General features: G+C 45.2%; 1 protein-coding gene across 2 annotated transcripts in view; it reads right to left on the reverse strand.

Moving 5' to 3' along the window:
* The window catches only part of PCDH10 (protocadherin 10), a 46,071-nt gene extending 40,258 nt beyond the window's left edge, over window positions 1-5,813 (reverse strand). For both annotated transcript variants that reach the window (XM_015813220.1, XM_015813219.1), the window contains exons 1-3: window positions 3,174-5,813; window positions 1,082-1,140; window positions 403-509 (exon numbers count right to left, since the gene is read on the reverse strand). In XM_015813220.1, the coding sequence (XP_015668706.1) occupies window positions 403-509; window positions 1,082-1,140; window positions 3,174-5,813 (2,806 nt within the window). The remainder of the gene's footprint in view (window positions 1-402; window positions 510-1,081; window positions 1,141-3,173) is intronic.
* Window positions 5,814-13,073: the final 7,260 nt, after the last annotated feature.

Here is a 13,073-nt window from a genome sequence, read left to right on the forward strand (position 1 = left end):
GTAGACCCCTTACTTGAGCATAACTCTTAACATACTCAATTCTGAACTGATGTGAGAATTACTACCGAAAAATAGTTTGAAAATATCCCAATAGCTTTTCAGGATTTAAGAATCCCACCAAAATGTATCAGCATTTTTGTATCTTAATATACAAAGCACACAATGTTTCAAAATTTTCTATTTTGCAAAAGTCAGCCAGCATTTTAAAAAAAGTCACCTTCCTATAAGTGTATTACAACTGAAAAATCTATTTGTTCCATCCAGTCAGATGTACATTAGCACAAAATTATAAACACTCTGCGTCAAATTACTTATGCCCCATTATTAATTTACCTATTTATAATTGCTCCTGATGGTCCTATTAAAAGATTGAATATTTAGAGTCCCCCCCATCAAACTTACCAGTGGATTGACCTCGATTAGTGGCGTCATGATCGCTGTCTCCTTGTTCACTGTCTCCATGACCACTGTCCTTAGAGCTTACTATGTCTGCTTCCTGGAATGCAGAACTAGAAATATATATAAAAAATGGGGAACTTAATGTTTGAATCACCAAGAAAAGGGAAATTCATAAAACATTCTTCTGCCATCATATGGCGACATGTGGTGCTGCACTCAGATAGATGGTCTTGGTTACACTGTTTCAACTAAGCAGCACTCTCCATCAAAAGCAATACCTATATTTTCAGGGACAGTAACCAACTGTTTACAGTGCTTGTTATTAGCACCATGTGTATTCAGTGTAATTATGCTAAACAATTTTGTTAAATAGTCAAGGATCTAATTTGGACAGATTGTGTCCTATAATACTATCTGTCAGGTTTTTGAAAAATAATTTTAAACCAGTATAAAATTTCTCTTTTTTCCCAAGACTTTTCACTGAGATTCACCAAATGCCATAATTCAGAGATGTTCATTCATTGCACATATATGGTGCCACCTGAATACATTTATTTTATATTCTTCAGATATTATTTAATACCTTCTGTAACTACATATCTTCCTTCACCTTGAGAAATACATGTCAGGTTGTGCATAACTGTGACCCTAATTTAGGAAATGAGAAATGTGGAGATCCTACCTGTTTACACGCCGAGGTCTGTCAACTAGATAACTGAGCTCTGTACGTTGATGTTTTGCCTAAAAAATAATTATGAAATAAATAAATAAACAAATAAACAAGTAAATAAATAAAATGATGAATTTTCCAAGGGAACCTGTGCATCTTCAGTCATACTAGCCTACATATATGCATAGCACACATATATGCACATATATGTATATAGTTGCTTTTAATCAATTAAATAATCAATACTTCTGATATATCTCATCTGCTTTTTGCCATTCTCTTAACTTGCATAAGAAAGGATTACACATTTATCTCTAAATACAATTAACAACTACTCATCCAATATAAAATCCACAACTGTTACTCAATCTAGCCAACAACATGTACTGTGGATGGAGGAAAAAAAAATCAAGTGACAGTTAATTAAACACCACTGTGTAGTTCAAGGCAAACTATGATGGAAAAAAATGATATGTTTAAAAAATAATGTATAGCCACCAAATTGATATATCCCATTATGACAAGGGGGGAGAATTAAAGCTTTGTATTTAAAAAAATAATAATTAAAAACTCTCTTCTAGTTGCAATCCTGTGGCCATTTACCTGAGATTAATTCCTGATAAAGTTAGTAGGCTTTACTTATGAGTAAGTATATTTAATATTGCACTGGAAATAGGTTTTATGTTTCCCCAGCAATATGTACAGAGAAAATACAGCATAGTTATTTTGTATCACATCACAGGATAAAAGGCTAAACCCAGATTATAGGATAGACAAATATTATTTACACACTAGCTTAATACAAAAGTTTCATAAGTGTAACAGATGCTTTCAGTTGCATTTTTCAAGATGCCTCTTTTGTGAAGGGAACATATAGAATAATCATCTTATGAAGTGATAATTAGTGGATCTTTAACTATGAAATTATTTTAATTCTCTGCTTGCTAGTTAGATGTTCATATTTCATAAGCAAATGCCTGCATATCTTCAATCACAAACAAAGGAATTTCTAAAGGGTTTTTTTTGTTTGTTGATTTCCCTGTAGGAATTATCTTCAGTCTTGGTATCTGTTCCTGGAAAAAGCAATGAAAATGACCAGAGAAGTAATTCTGACTAATCATTCTACACAAAATAATAGTAAATACTGCTCAGACTATGCTTGTTTGATTCTGAAAATAAAACAAGCAAAGTAAAATGCTCACAGTATGGCCTTTATTAAAATGTAATAATATTTAAGTTGTTCCTTGATACTTTTGCATCTGAAAAGAAAGTGGCTAAAAAGTGACAAAGGTGGTGTAGAAGAAAGCTGCACTGCACTGCAGATTTGATTTATGTATGACAATGTTTTCCAGACAAGAGTTTGTGTTGTTGGTGAGTTGACATAAATCAGGTACATATTCATCTGAAACTACTTGTTATAATTGTAACCATAGTGGAAAATCTATTAAAGAAGGTTGAACAATAAGCTCATAATAGCAATTAGTAGTGAGAAATGTCAAAGTATAGAATTGTAAACATTTATGAAAAGAAAACCATCAGAAAAATGTATTAAATTTATATTAACTCTAGAATTGACACAATACTATTAGTAGTAACACTACTACTTCAGGTTACCATATTTTGACTGGAAAAAATTGGACAACCATAAAGTGGCTACAAATGTTTTTTTGTTTTCCTTCCCTGTACTGTATCTCTTTGTTGCCCTTTACTGGTTGTGCAAGTTTATGTTATCAATAATAAAAATGTAGGGGTATTTATCAACTGTAATAATATTACAATTTTTACTAGTGCCGCAATATTACAATTACTATTGGAATGTAATACTACAATTTTTATAGTAATCATTGTAATATTGCAGTATTAGTGATCAATCACATAAGTTGCATGAAAGGAAGTTTCCCCCAATGCAACAGGCAGCCCAAGCCAAAAGGTGTAGACTAGTCCAGTTAGGATGCAATAATGTGGACCTTGTAGGTATTCCTTTTCAATAAACTGAGGTTACGTTAGGATCTTAATTAACTGTAACTGGTGACATTTAGAGAGAAATTCAGGGGAACACAAAACCACTGCCTGTACTTGAGATGGGGAAGAGGCTGGGTCTTACCTCACTGGACAATATACTGCCATTCGAGATGATATCGGGCTGCTGGTCGGTGTATCCCGTGACGATGGCCCCGCAAGGGTTGTGCTCCGCCTCTGTGCTGCGGGAAGGGCTGCAAGGCTTGAGGAACATCAGGTCGGTCTTGGCCGACTCGGGTGTGAGGCAAACCTGATAGCAATAGTTCTGGTTGTGGTGGTGGGAACTAAAGCTTGCAGACTCCTCCACGGGCACCTGAACTGGGTTGTTGGGTACATTAGAGCTCTGGACCAGCATGATATCCGATTTGCTGAGCTTCTTCTTACGGGCTCGCGCCTGGCGGCTACAGCAAGAACAGCAGCAACAACAGCTCAGGCAGCAGTCGCTGGCCAAACACGTGTAGATGTTGAGCTTCTTCTCCTTCTGGCAGCGGACGGCCAGCACGATCATAGCCAGCAGAAAGATGAAAGAGACGGACCCCAAGGCGATGATGAGGATCAGAGTCAGGTCCAGGGAGGTGTCGGCGCTGCTGGCTCCGCCCGAGCGGCTGGGCCGATGCTCTCCGCCCGGGCCTCCTGCGCCCCCAGGGACTAGCCCCCCAGCGCCCCCGCCGCCCCCGCCCGCCCCCGCCCCCTGGCGCTCCACTGCGCTGTCCACCAAGACCACGTGGAGGGCGGCGGTAGAAGAAAGCGGGGGCTGCCCGTGGTCGCGGACCTCGATGACCAGCTCGTAGGGCCGCTGCGGGTCTCGCTTGGCGGGCACTTTGCGCGCCGTGCGCAACTCGCCGGTGCGCCAGTCCATGCGGAAGAGGCTAGCCTCGTTGCCCCGGGCGATACTGTAGGTGAGACGCGCGTTTTCTCCGTCGTCCGCATCCACCGCCGCCACGCGGGACACCAAGTAGCCCGGTTCGGCGCCTCGGGGCAGCACCTCTCGCGCCGGCGTCCCGTTGCGGCCGGGCAACGGGCTGACGATGGCCGGCGCGTTGTCGTTCTGGTCCACCACCACAATATTGACGGTGGCGTTGCCGGCCAGCGCTTCCTCGCCGTTGGGTTCCTCGCCCCCTCCGGCCGCGTCGCGGGCTTCTACTTGGAAGCTGAACTCCTTGAGCTGCTCGTAGTCGAAGGAGCGCAGCGCGTAGAGGAACCCGTTCTCGGAGTTGATGGAGACGTAGGTGAACACCGACATGCCCTGGATCTGGCTCTCCAAGATGGAGTAGGCTAGCTGCGCGTTGGCGCCCTGGTCCCGGTCCGCGGCGCTGACGGCATAAATGTAGGCTCCGGGCACGTTGTTTTCGCTCACGTACACCTGGTAAACGGGTTGCGAGAAGCGCGGCGCGTTGTCGTTCACATCGCTGACCCGCACCTGGATGGACTTACTGGTGGTCAGCGCCGGTTCGCCCATGTCCCGCGCCACCACGGTTAAAGTGTAGGCGTCGCCGCCGGGCTGCTCTCGGTCTAGGGGCCCCTCGGTGACGATGGTATAGTAGTTCTTGAAGGAGCTTTTCAAGCGGAAAGGCGCGTCGCCTTGCAGCAGCTCGCACTGCACTTGCCCGTTCTCCTCGGAGTCTCTATCCGAGACGCTGAAGAGAGCCACTACCGTGCCTGGAGCCGCCGCCTCGCTCACCGCTTCTTTGACGGTGGAGAAACTGATCTCTGGAGCGTTATCGTTGGCGTCCAGCACCCGCACCAGCACCTTACAGTGAGCGGGCACGGCGTTGGGCCCCAGATCCTTGGCTTGGACGTACACTTGGTACACGCTACTCTCCTCGTAGTCCAATTCACCGTTGACTTCCAACCGGCCGGTCCGTGGGGAGATGCCGAAGAGCTCCCGCGCCCGGGCGGAGATGTGACTGCTGAACGAGTAGATGATCTCGCCATTCTGGCCTTCGTCCGGGTCGCTGGCATTAAGCTGTAGTACCAGGGTGCCGGGAGGCGAGTTCTCCGGCAGGGAGACAGTATAGACGGGCTGTTCAAAGGCGGGCACGTTGTCGTTGGAATCCAGGACCCGAATAGTGAGCAGGGCCGTGCCGGTCCGCTGCTGGGGCTGCCCACCATCCACGGCCGTGAGCACGTAGCGGTGCACCGCCTGCTGCTCTCGGTCCAAGGGCTTGGACAGCACTAGTTCGGCGAAGCGATTGCCATCGGGCTGCGTCTGGACGTCCAGGGAGAAGTAGCTGTTGGGGGTGATCTCATAGGTGCGCAGCGAGTTAGTCCCCACGTCTGGATCGAAGGCGCTTTCTAAGGGGAAGCGGGTGCCCGGCGTGGCGCTCTCCGAGATCTCCACGGTCAGGTCGGGCTCTGGGAAAGCAGGCGGGTTGTCGTTGATGTCCAGCACTTCGATTTCGACACGGAACAGCTCCAGAGGATTTTCCAAGAAAACCTCTAGGTGCAACTGGCAGGACGGACTTTGCTTGCAGATTTGCTCCCGGTCGATCTTTTCGCTCACATATAGCACCCCGGTTTCCAGATTGAGGTCCAGATAAGGGCTTCGCGAATTAGGCACCGTCTGGAAGCGGCGAGCGGAAAGTTTTGTAATGTCCAAGCCCAGATCTTCGGCAATATTTCCCACGAAAGTGCCATGTTCCTGTTCTTCCTGCACCGTGTAGTGAAGCTGCGAAAGGGCTCCCTCCACCATCCAGTTTAAGGCAAAGAAGAATAGCACCACCATCTCCAAAAGGGGAAAGAGATTCCCCCTCCCCGACGCCAACACTTCCTCCTTCCCAAAAAATATCCCTCTCTTCCTTCGAGAAATACCGTGTTTTAACGGGCCAGAGAGGAAAAGCAAAAGACTTGAGGCGAGCTTCAAAAACGATTTATGCTCATTCCTTTCCCTTCATTTTCTCCTGTCTTCCCCATCATCGTCTCCCTTCACACGAAACTGGGGGGAAAAAAGGGAAGGGAGGGGGACGACGGAGGGCTAGGAAATCATGCAAGATAGGCACGGGAGGCTGCCAGCCAGAGCTCCCACCACATCAGAGATCTTCGTAAGAAATGGCTAACCAGAGGCAATAGGTAGGTGGCTATATAGACAGAAGAGCCCGTGTTAATTTATTCCCAGTGTCCAGGCACTGCACCGCAGCAGCAGGAGAGGCGGTGGAGGCAACAGCAGCAGCAAATCCGGGAGAACTGGTATATTTCAAGATTATCCTCGGGTTGGCTTCCTGGTAGGAGCAGGAGGGGGGAAAGCTGCCAGAAGAACCGATGGACATACCCCCTTTGGTTGAAGAAAAATAAATTTGACACAAGAAAACCTTCTCTTTCTCCCTCCCTCTTCCCTGGCGTGGGGGGGGGGGAGAGACAGATGAAATTAAAAACAGCCAGAAAATAGTACAGCCACCGAAAAGATGTGGCGGGGTGGGAGGAAGGCAAAGACCAGTTCGGCGACCCTAAACTTTAAATTCCTGAATTTCTCGAAGACTCAGTGGAGATTCTCTTAAACCTCTCTCGCCATCTCTTCCTTTGGATGCCTTTTCCCTGCGCGCGCTTCCCCCCCCCTCTAAAAAGGGTCCGGATCAGCTTTCTTCCACGCTCCTTTTACTATCTCTGGCTTCCTAGACTCATTCACAGACTCGGTGGCTCTCTGTCTCTCCTGTCCCAACTCGAGCTTCTGTGATCTCTGCTGGCAGTTTCTGAGCTCCGAGCGCTCGGCTTGTCTGTTTTTGCGCAGCGATCTGCTTCTGCCAACCAATCGCCTTGTAGTTACAAGCCTAGGACGAGAGCGTATTGGTTTAACCGCACGTCGAGTAACCTCCGTCAGAGAAAGGGGAGGAGAGAATACGGGAGAACCCGTCGCTCTTACTCCGAGTCTGTCTCTCTCTGTGTGTGTGCGTGTGGTGTGTGGCAGAGAGAATAACCCTGGCACTCCCGAAGCGCTTACTGGGGATTCTCTGCCTCGGAAAGTTACTATTCCCTTGTTGCAGTTACTGAGCAAGGAGATTACTTCTCGTCATCAGGCAATACCATGACGCTAATAAACAAGCTGGTCCTTGGAGATGGAATTTCCACCTGCTGCGGACTTTCCCTTTCGTCTTTGACTCTTTCCATGCTCTCTGCTTTAAAAAAGGAAAGCCCTTAAAATAACAAAACAAACAAGGAACATTTGAGGTAGATTTTCCTTTTGTCTGACGCGTATGTGCCTTATTAATTTTGTATAGCAACAAACACATTAGAGAATTTGACTTTCCAGCAAGTGTCTGAAGTTGACTCCTTTCTGGAGGGAGGGCGGTATTGCTCATATAGGAAACATTTGGCCGCACTTCCTTTTTGCGCTTTAATCGATTTGGCTGTACAAGTTGCTTGGCAGAAGAAATTAAACAAGAAAAGAAAGGAGAGGCAGATAATTAGACTCTTCCAGGTCACGTGATGCTACTAAAAACTACCAGGAATAGAGAGGCAAAACGCTAGTAAATGTTTTGAATAGGCTTTCCTGCACAAGGGTTTGCTTCATCAGATTATGTCTCACGTATGCACACGTTAAACAATCTTTCCCACAAGTGGTCTAGTCCAGAAATAATATCTGGCCAGCGCTGTCAAATTATGGGCGTCGAAATCCAATACATATGGAAGGCACAAGGTTGGGAGAAGCAGCCGAATTTATGGCCCTAATTACAAACATATTGGTGAAATGGCAGTGGTGACAGGCAATGTATCCTTTACAAGCTGGGGGCAGGAAGAAAGAGGACTGTTCTTGGCTTTTATGATAGCCTTTGGCTGTGCATTGTGATGGCAAGAAATTAAGATCAATAACTCTGCCTGTTCACCGCTTAATCCTACACTTAGACTCCTACGGATCGACTGTTTACTACCGCTCCTGGCTCTCCTGATTTAATATGGTGGCGCAGAGGAATTGTACTATAGCAACGGATCCTAGTGCTCTCTTGGTGAAACGCTGCTTCGCGACTTCTTAAACTTCCTGGAGCCGCAAAACCCCGGAGGCTAAATTCGCCCCCGCCGGAGAGTCTTAGCGTTTGCAGGAAAGGGACGAGCGTCGCCGAGTTACTTGCCCCTCCTCCTTCGAATAGTGTATCACTATAGTAGATCTGAAGCATCGCTGAATGGTGAATTGGAGCAGAATGGCGGAAGATGTCTCATTAATCGAATACCTCGTTTTACGTCTTGCTTGAAAGAACTCTGTAGGGCTTACTACTGAGCAGGCAAGCATAAACTTCAATTGCTAAGGTTCAAGCAATTTCCACCAAATTAATTTGAAAACAAAAAAAGAGTTGGAAGATCGCAGCATAAGTAGTCAATAGTGTGGCCTTCCAAATCACGGGTAGATTCTCTTGGAAATGGCTATTTATGCCGGAGTGCTATATATGTTTACTCCAAAGCAGTTCACACATGTATAGGACAGCAGCCTGAAAGAACTCTCCAAATTACAGAATTGAAAACAGAAGTATTACGGGGTTGCATTTAAGGAAATGATGTATAAATGGAGTCTGTGGTTATAATTATATTTTTATTGTGTTGCCAAGGTCTCCGCACAGATATGGAGGACACAGGAGACGCCGTGCTCAGTTACATTCAAACATTTACACATCTAATTGACGAAGATAGTATCCCTTATTAGTAACCACTAAACATGTATACATGCGTCCCCTCAGTTCCCTGTTTTATATTTCGTCTGTTTCTCCAAAAGAAGGAATTTAATGTAAATGAAATTTCTTCAGCGAAGCTTCGCGCCAATGGTCGAAAACTCGATTTTCCTTTGAACATCTTTAATCTCCATCCCCTTATGTTTTAGGTCTAAGCCTAACCGATAAATCGACCGGTAGGTCCATTTGGCTCTTACGCTGTGAAGCGTCATATAGATTTCCGGGAAAGATATGGAATTACAAGATCAAAAGAGCCTAGGAGGATATCCCGGGAGCCGTCAAAACACAACTCCCTTTAATGTAATAGCATATGTCCGTTTTTTCCAGCCGCTGTAAAAAAATGATTCTTAGCTTTCTGAGAAGCTATCTATCGCCTTCCCCTCACCCACCGCTGCAAGGCACACATCTCTTGCATCCTTCTCCTGGCAGCTCTCCGCCTCCGCTTCTTTTCACGTGAATAGGTCTTGCCTTTGAGCAGAGAAGAGCCTAAGCTGCCAGGGAGAAGAAAAGGGGAAGCACGGAGAGAGGGCTTGTTTTTAGCTGCAGTAAATTTACGGACCGGCAGAGCAAAGCTGTCAGAAAGCCGCCGCCGCCGCCGCTGCAGCGTCACACGCTGGTGGAAAGGAAGGGAAAAGGCGAGTGAAGGCATCAGCAAGACCTGTGGCTTTTGAAGAGAAAACCTCTAGGTGAATATTCCTTATTTGCCCCTGGAGGTTCCTCCCAGTGATTCATTTGCGAGGCTGAAAAAAATTATCAACATCTGGATATGTTCACAGCTGTGAGCAGTGGTTAAAACTCGCCCGGCTCTAAAACGCCGTCAGGATGGCTGAGCTGGTTGCAGTGTTGAAAACATCAGACAAGGTTGACCTTCGGAGGAGATAGGAGGGTGGGGAAAAAAACAAACACCCTACATCTATCCGCGATTAAACGTCCCTTGAAAATGAGTGCTGCACGTTTAACAGGAGAGGGAGAAAACGAAATGGAAGAGTCCGGATAATAAATAACCTCCGGCATCCACTGCACAAGTTTTTTTTTTTTTCTTTTCCTCCAAGCCGGAAGATGGAGAGAAACAATCTTCGTTTGGCAAATGTAAGCAGCAGGCTCCTCCTAGCGATCAGAGTGAGTCTCTGCTGGAGTTGTGGTGTCCGTTCACGGCGCCGTGTGTAGTACAAAGCGCTAAACGCGCGTCTGTGCGCGTGCACGGCGCCGGCCTTTCCCCACCCCTTTCGCCGTTCTCTCGCTCCCGCTCTCCTGCGCATGGCAGCCGGCTAACGCCGTCGCGCGCGCCCTTCTTCTGAAGAAGACAAGTGGCTGTAGATCGCTGGTTCCGACGGAAACCTGAGAACCGGCCCACTTCGTAAACGCGTGCAAGCCTCTCATTCGCTGCCCGGCTTTTCCTGCTTTGGAAATGGCTGGCTTGTGATGCCCGCGCTTTCCCTGTGGCTGGGCAGACTGCGAGTTTTTCATCCTTGGTTCATAAAATGACCTCATTGTATTTCAGGTGCAATTCCCGTATCTCTTTGTTTCCTCCGCGAATTCCTTCTTTATTTCTCCCGGGAAGCCCGGTTCCTTCCTCGTTCGTTAATCTCACGCAGCACTTTCTGCCATCTCCCACCTTCCCCCCCCCAACCTGACAAAAAACCCACATTTTTTGGGGGGGGGGAATTACAGAAGCGAAGTTAAGAATCGTTACTCACTTGCTGTCTTCCCTAATGCAGGGGTAGTCAACCTTGGCTCTTTTATGACTCGTGGACTTCAACTCCCAGAATTCCTGAGCCAGCACAGCTGGCTCAGGAATTCTGGGAGTTGAAGTCCACGAGTCATAAAAGAGCCAAGGTTGACTACCCCTGCCCTAATGCATCAAGTTCAGTGGTGGCATCACTTAGCTCACTTTGGCTTGTGAGTCAGACCTGATGGTGTTTTGGTGAATGATCACATGAATGACTCGGGGCCAAAGAAAACCAGAAGAAAACTCCTTTGGTATTACTCCTTTGGTATTGCTAAGAAAACTGACTGGATGAGCCATAAAGTCACCAGGTGTGTGTCTGCATGGAGAATTTGCTTTCCCAGTTTATACACAGAGGGAAGGGAAGTGTACAAAATCAGGGGCAATCTACATGCACCCTTGAGGTGATTTAGGCCCTTTCCTTGCTAGTGATTTATAGGGTTCTCCGGTTCTCCAATCACTGCTGTGCAGAAGAATCAGTAATGAAGACAGGCTTTATATCTCCGCGTTGATGGCTAAGTGATGTTATAAACTGCTGTAAATCACTAGTGTGGAAATGATCAAAAGCTGCTTCAGTTTTTAATCAGGGTAAAACATTGATATTATTATTGATATCTTTGGGTATTTTGAGATTTTCACTTGTCCTCTTCTTTTATATATTTGACTCTGTTTAAAAATCCTTGTTTTCCTTTTAAGAATTTTCATAGAGAAGATGGAACAGAGCAGGAAGAAAATGGACTTTCCGTGTTAGGCATTTTCCTTTGGGAAAAGGAAAGTGGGCCAGTTTGTTAACATCTGGATAAATGACTGCTTGTGGTGATTTAACATGACTTGAAAGCAATCTGTTTCTAAATCCTCTTATTATTATGCCGTGCTTGGAGCTTTGTGAGAGGCATTTTTTTTCTCCGAGTAATTGAGGAAAAACAGGAAATCCTGATGGGATAATAAAAATGCATTCTCTGAAGAAAGGGGAAAAAAGATGGTCCAGATAGGATAATTAACTAATAAACAATGTAGAACAAGGGACAAACAGAAACATATTTCTTCATGTGGGTGAAGAAAATTTAAAACCCATCAAGTACAATAATCTTCCCACAACCTGTTGCCTGTGGATATGTAGAAATTGATGCTACACTGGCTGGATATAATGGGAATGTTGAAGCCTAACATTTGGGTTTGGGCAACTGGAATAACACATCACAAAACATGTTGTCTAGTGACCAAATATAGTATTGAAAGAAGGACAGAAACACAAAGTAACTCTCTCCTTTTAATTTTTGAATATTGTCTCTGTTTTCTCAATTCTTTTGTTTTGTGAGCCTATGGGCCAGGACATGTAGCTAAGAATGACATTGACATTAATGCTGAGATTATGGATGCATAAAATTTAGAAAATGAGGAATGCATTTTTTTAAAGTGGGCAAATAAATAAGAAAAATAAGGTAGGTGTGTGAACCTTGAAATTATGCAGCTGCTTTAATGAAATGCAGACAAGTGCTATGATTACATCCTTGCATGTTCTGATAGTTTTTGTGATTGACTCCCAAGCACTGCCCAGCCTGTTTAAGGAAGTTCCTGTTTAATCTATCTCTGATCTATATCTAAGTACTGAAGCAGAAATACCAGAATGCCTATGCACCCAAAAAAAATATGATTTGGAAGCAATGTATAGTTCATTGCTATCCAGATATAAACTAGCTTCCATTATTCTCAATAACAGCCCTGTTGCATGGAGAATTCGACTAGGGATTGTCTAGATAAGAGAAGGCCAGCTCAGTTCACACTGGTATGCATGTATGTTGGCTACACCATTAATCCTATGCATGTTTAGTCAAGTCTAGTTATACTATGTTTCTTGGAGATTAAGTATGCATAGGTTTCATTCTGAGAGATTTATTGTATATGTTAATGAGCTATTGAAATTCAATTGTGTAGTGTTAGTTCGTCTCTCTACTTGCAGTTTATTATGGCTTCATCACCAATTTTCCCCTTTGATCTCAGTAGTTTATCCCCAGCACCTGACTGAAGAGCCTTAAGCTGTGATTGCGAATTGGTAAAACCTATCCTTAAGTTTTCACCATCCTGCCAGAACTGCAAAGTATATAATATCAGCTGACCTGTTGGGGGCATGATCAGAGTTGTGGTTTAGGTCTGTTAGGAGGAGTGAGCACCCAGTCTAGTTATTAGTCAACTTGCACTGCAGTCATTTTACTTCCATAGTTGTCCTTTTTTATGAGCATTTGTTTTACTTCTGTACTCTACATGCTTTCTTCTTCCTGTTCCCTAATTTTGACTTCTTTTTAGGATGTCAGTAAGGCACTAGAGGGGGAGCAGAACTCCATATTTTATTTTGGGAAGAAGGAGGGTCTTTTGAGCCCTATTTTAATAACAGCCTTCTATTGGGAGGGAACCCCCAGACTTATAGTTATGGGGGATCTCAACCTGCCATCGGCGGGTGAAACGTCGGCGGTGGCTCGGGAGTTCATGGCCTCCATGACGACCATGGACTTGACCCAATTAGTTCATGCCCCCACTCACACGGGAGGACACACACTAGATCTAATTTTTGTCTCTGGCCAGTGGCAGAATGATCTGGAAATGGGGGAGA

Source organism: Protobothrops mucrosquamatus, unplaced genomic scaffold (assembly GCF_001527695.2).
Source record: "Protobothrops mucrosquamatus isolate PMUCROS unplaced genomic scaffold, P.Mucros_1.0 scaffold143, whole genome shotgun sequence".
NCBI lineage: Eukaryota > Metazoa > Chordata > Lepidosauria > Squamata > Viperidae > Protobothrops > Protobothrops mucrosquamatus.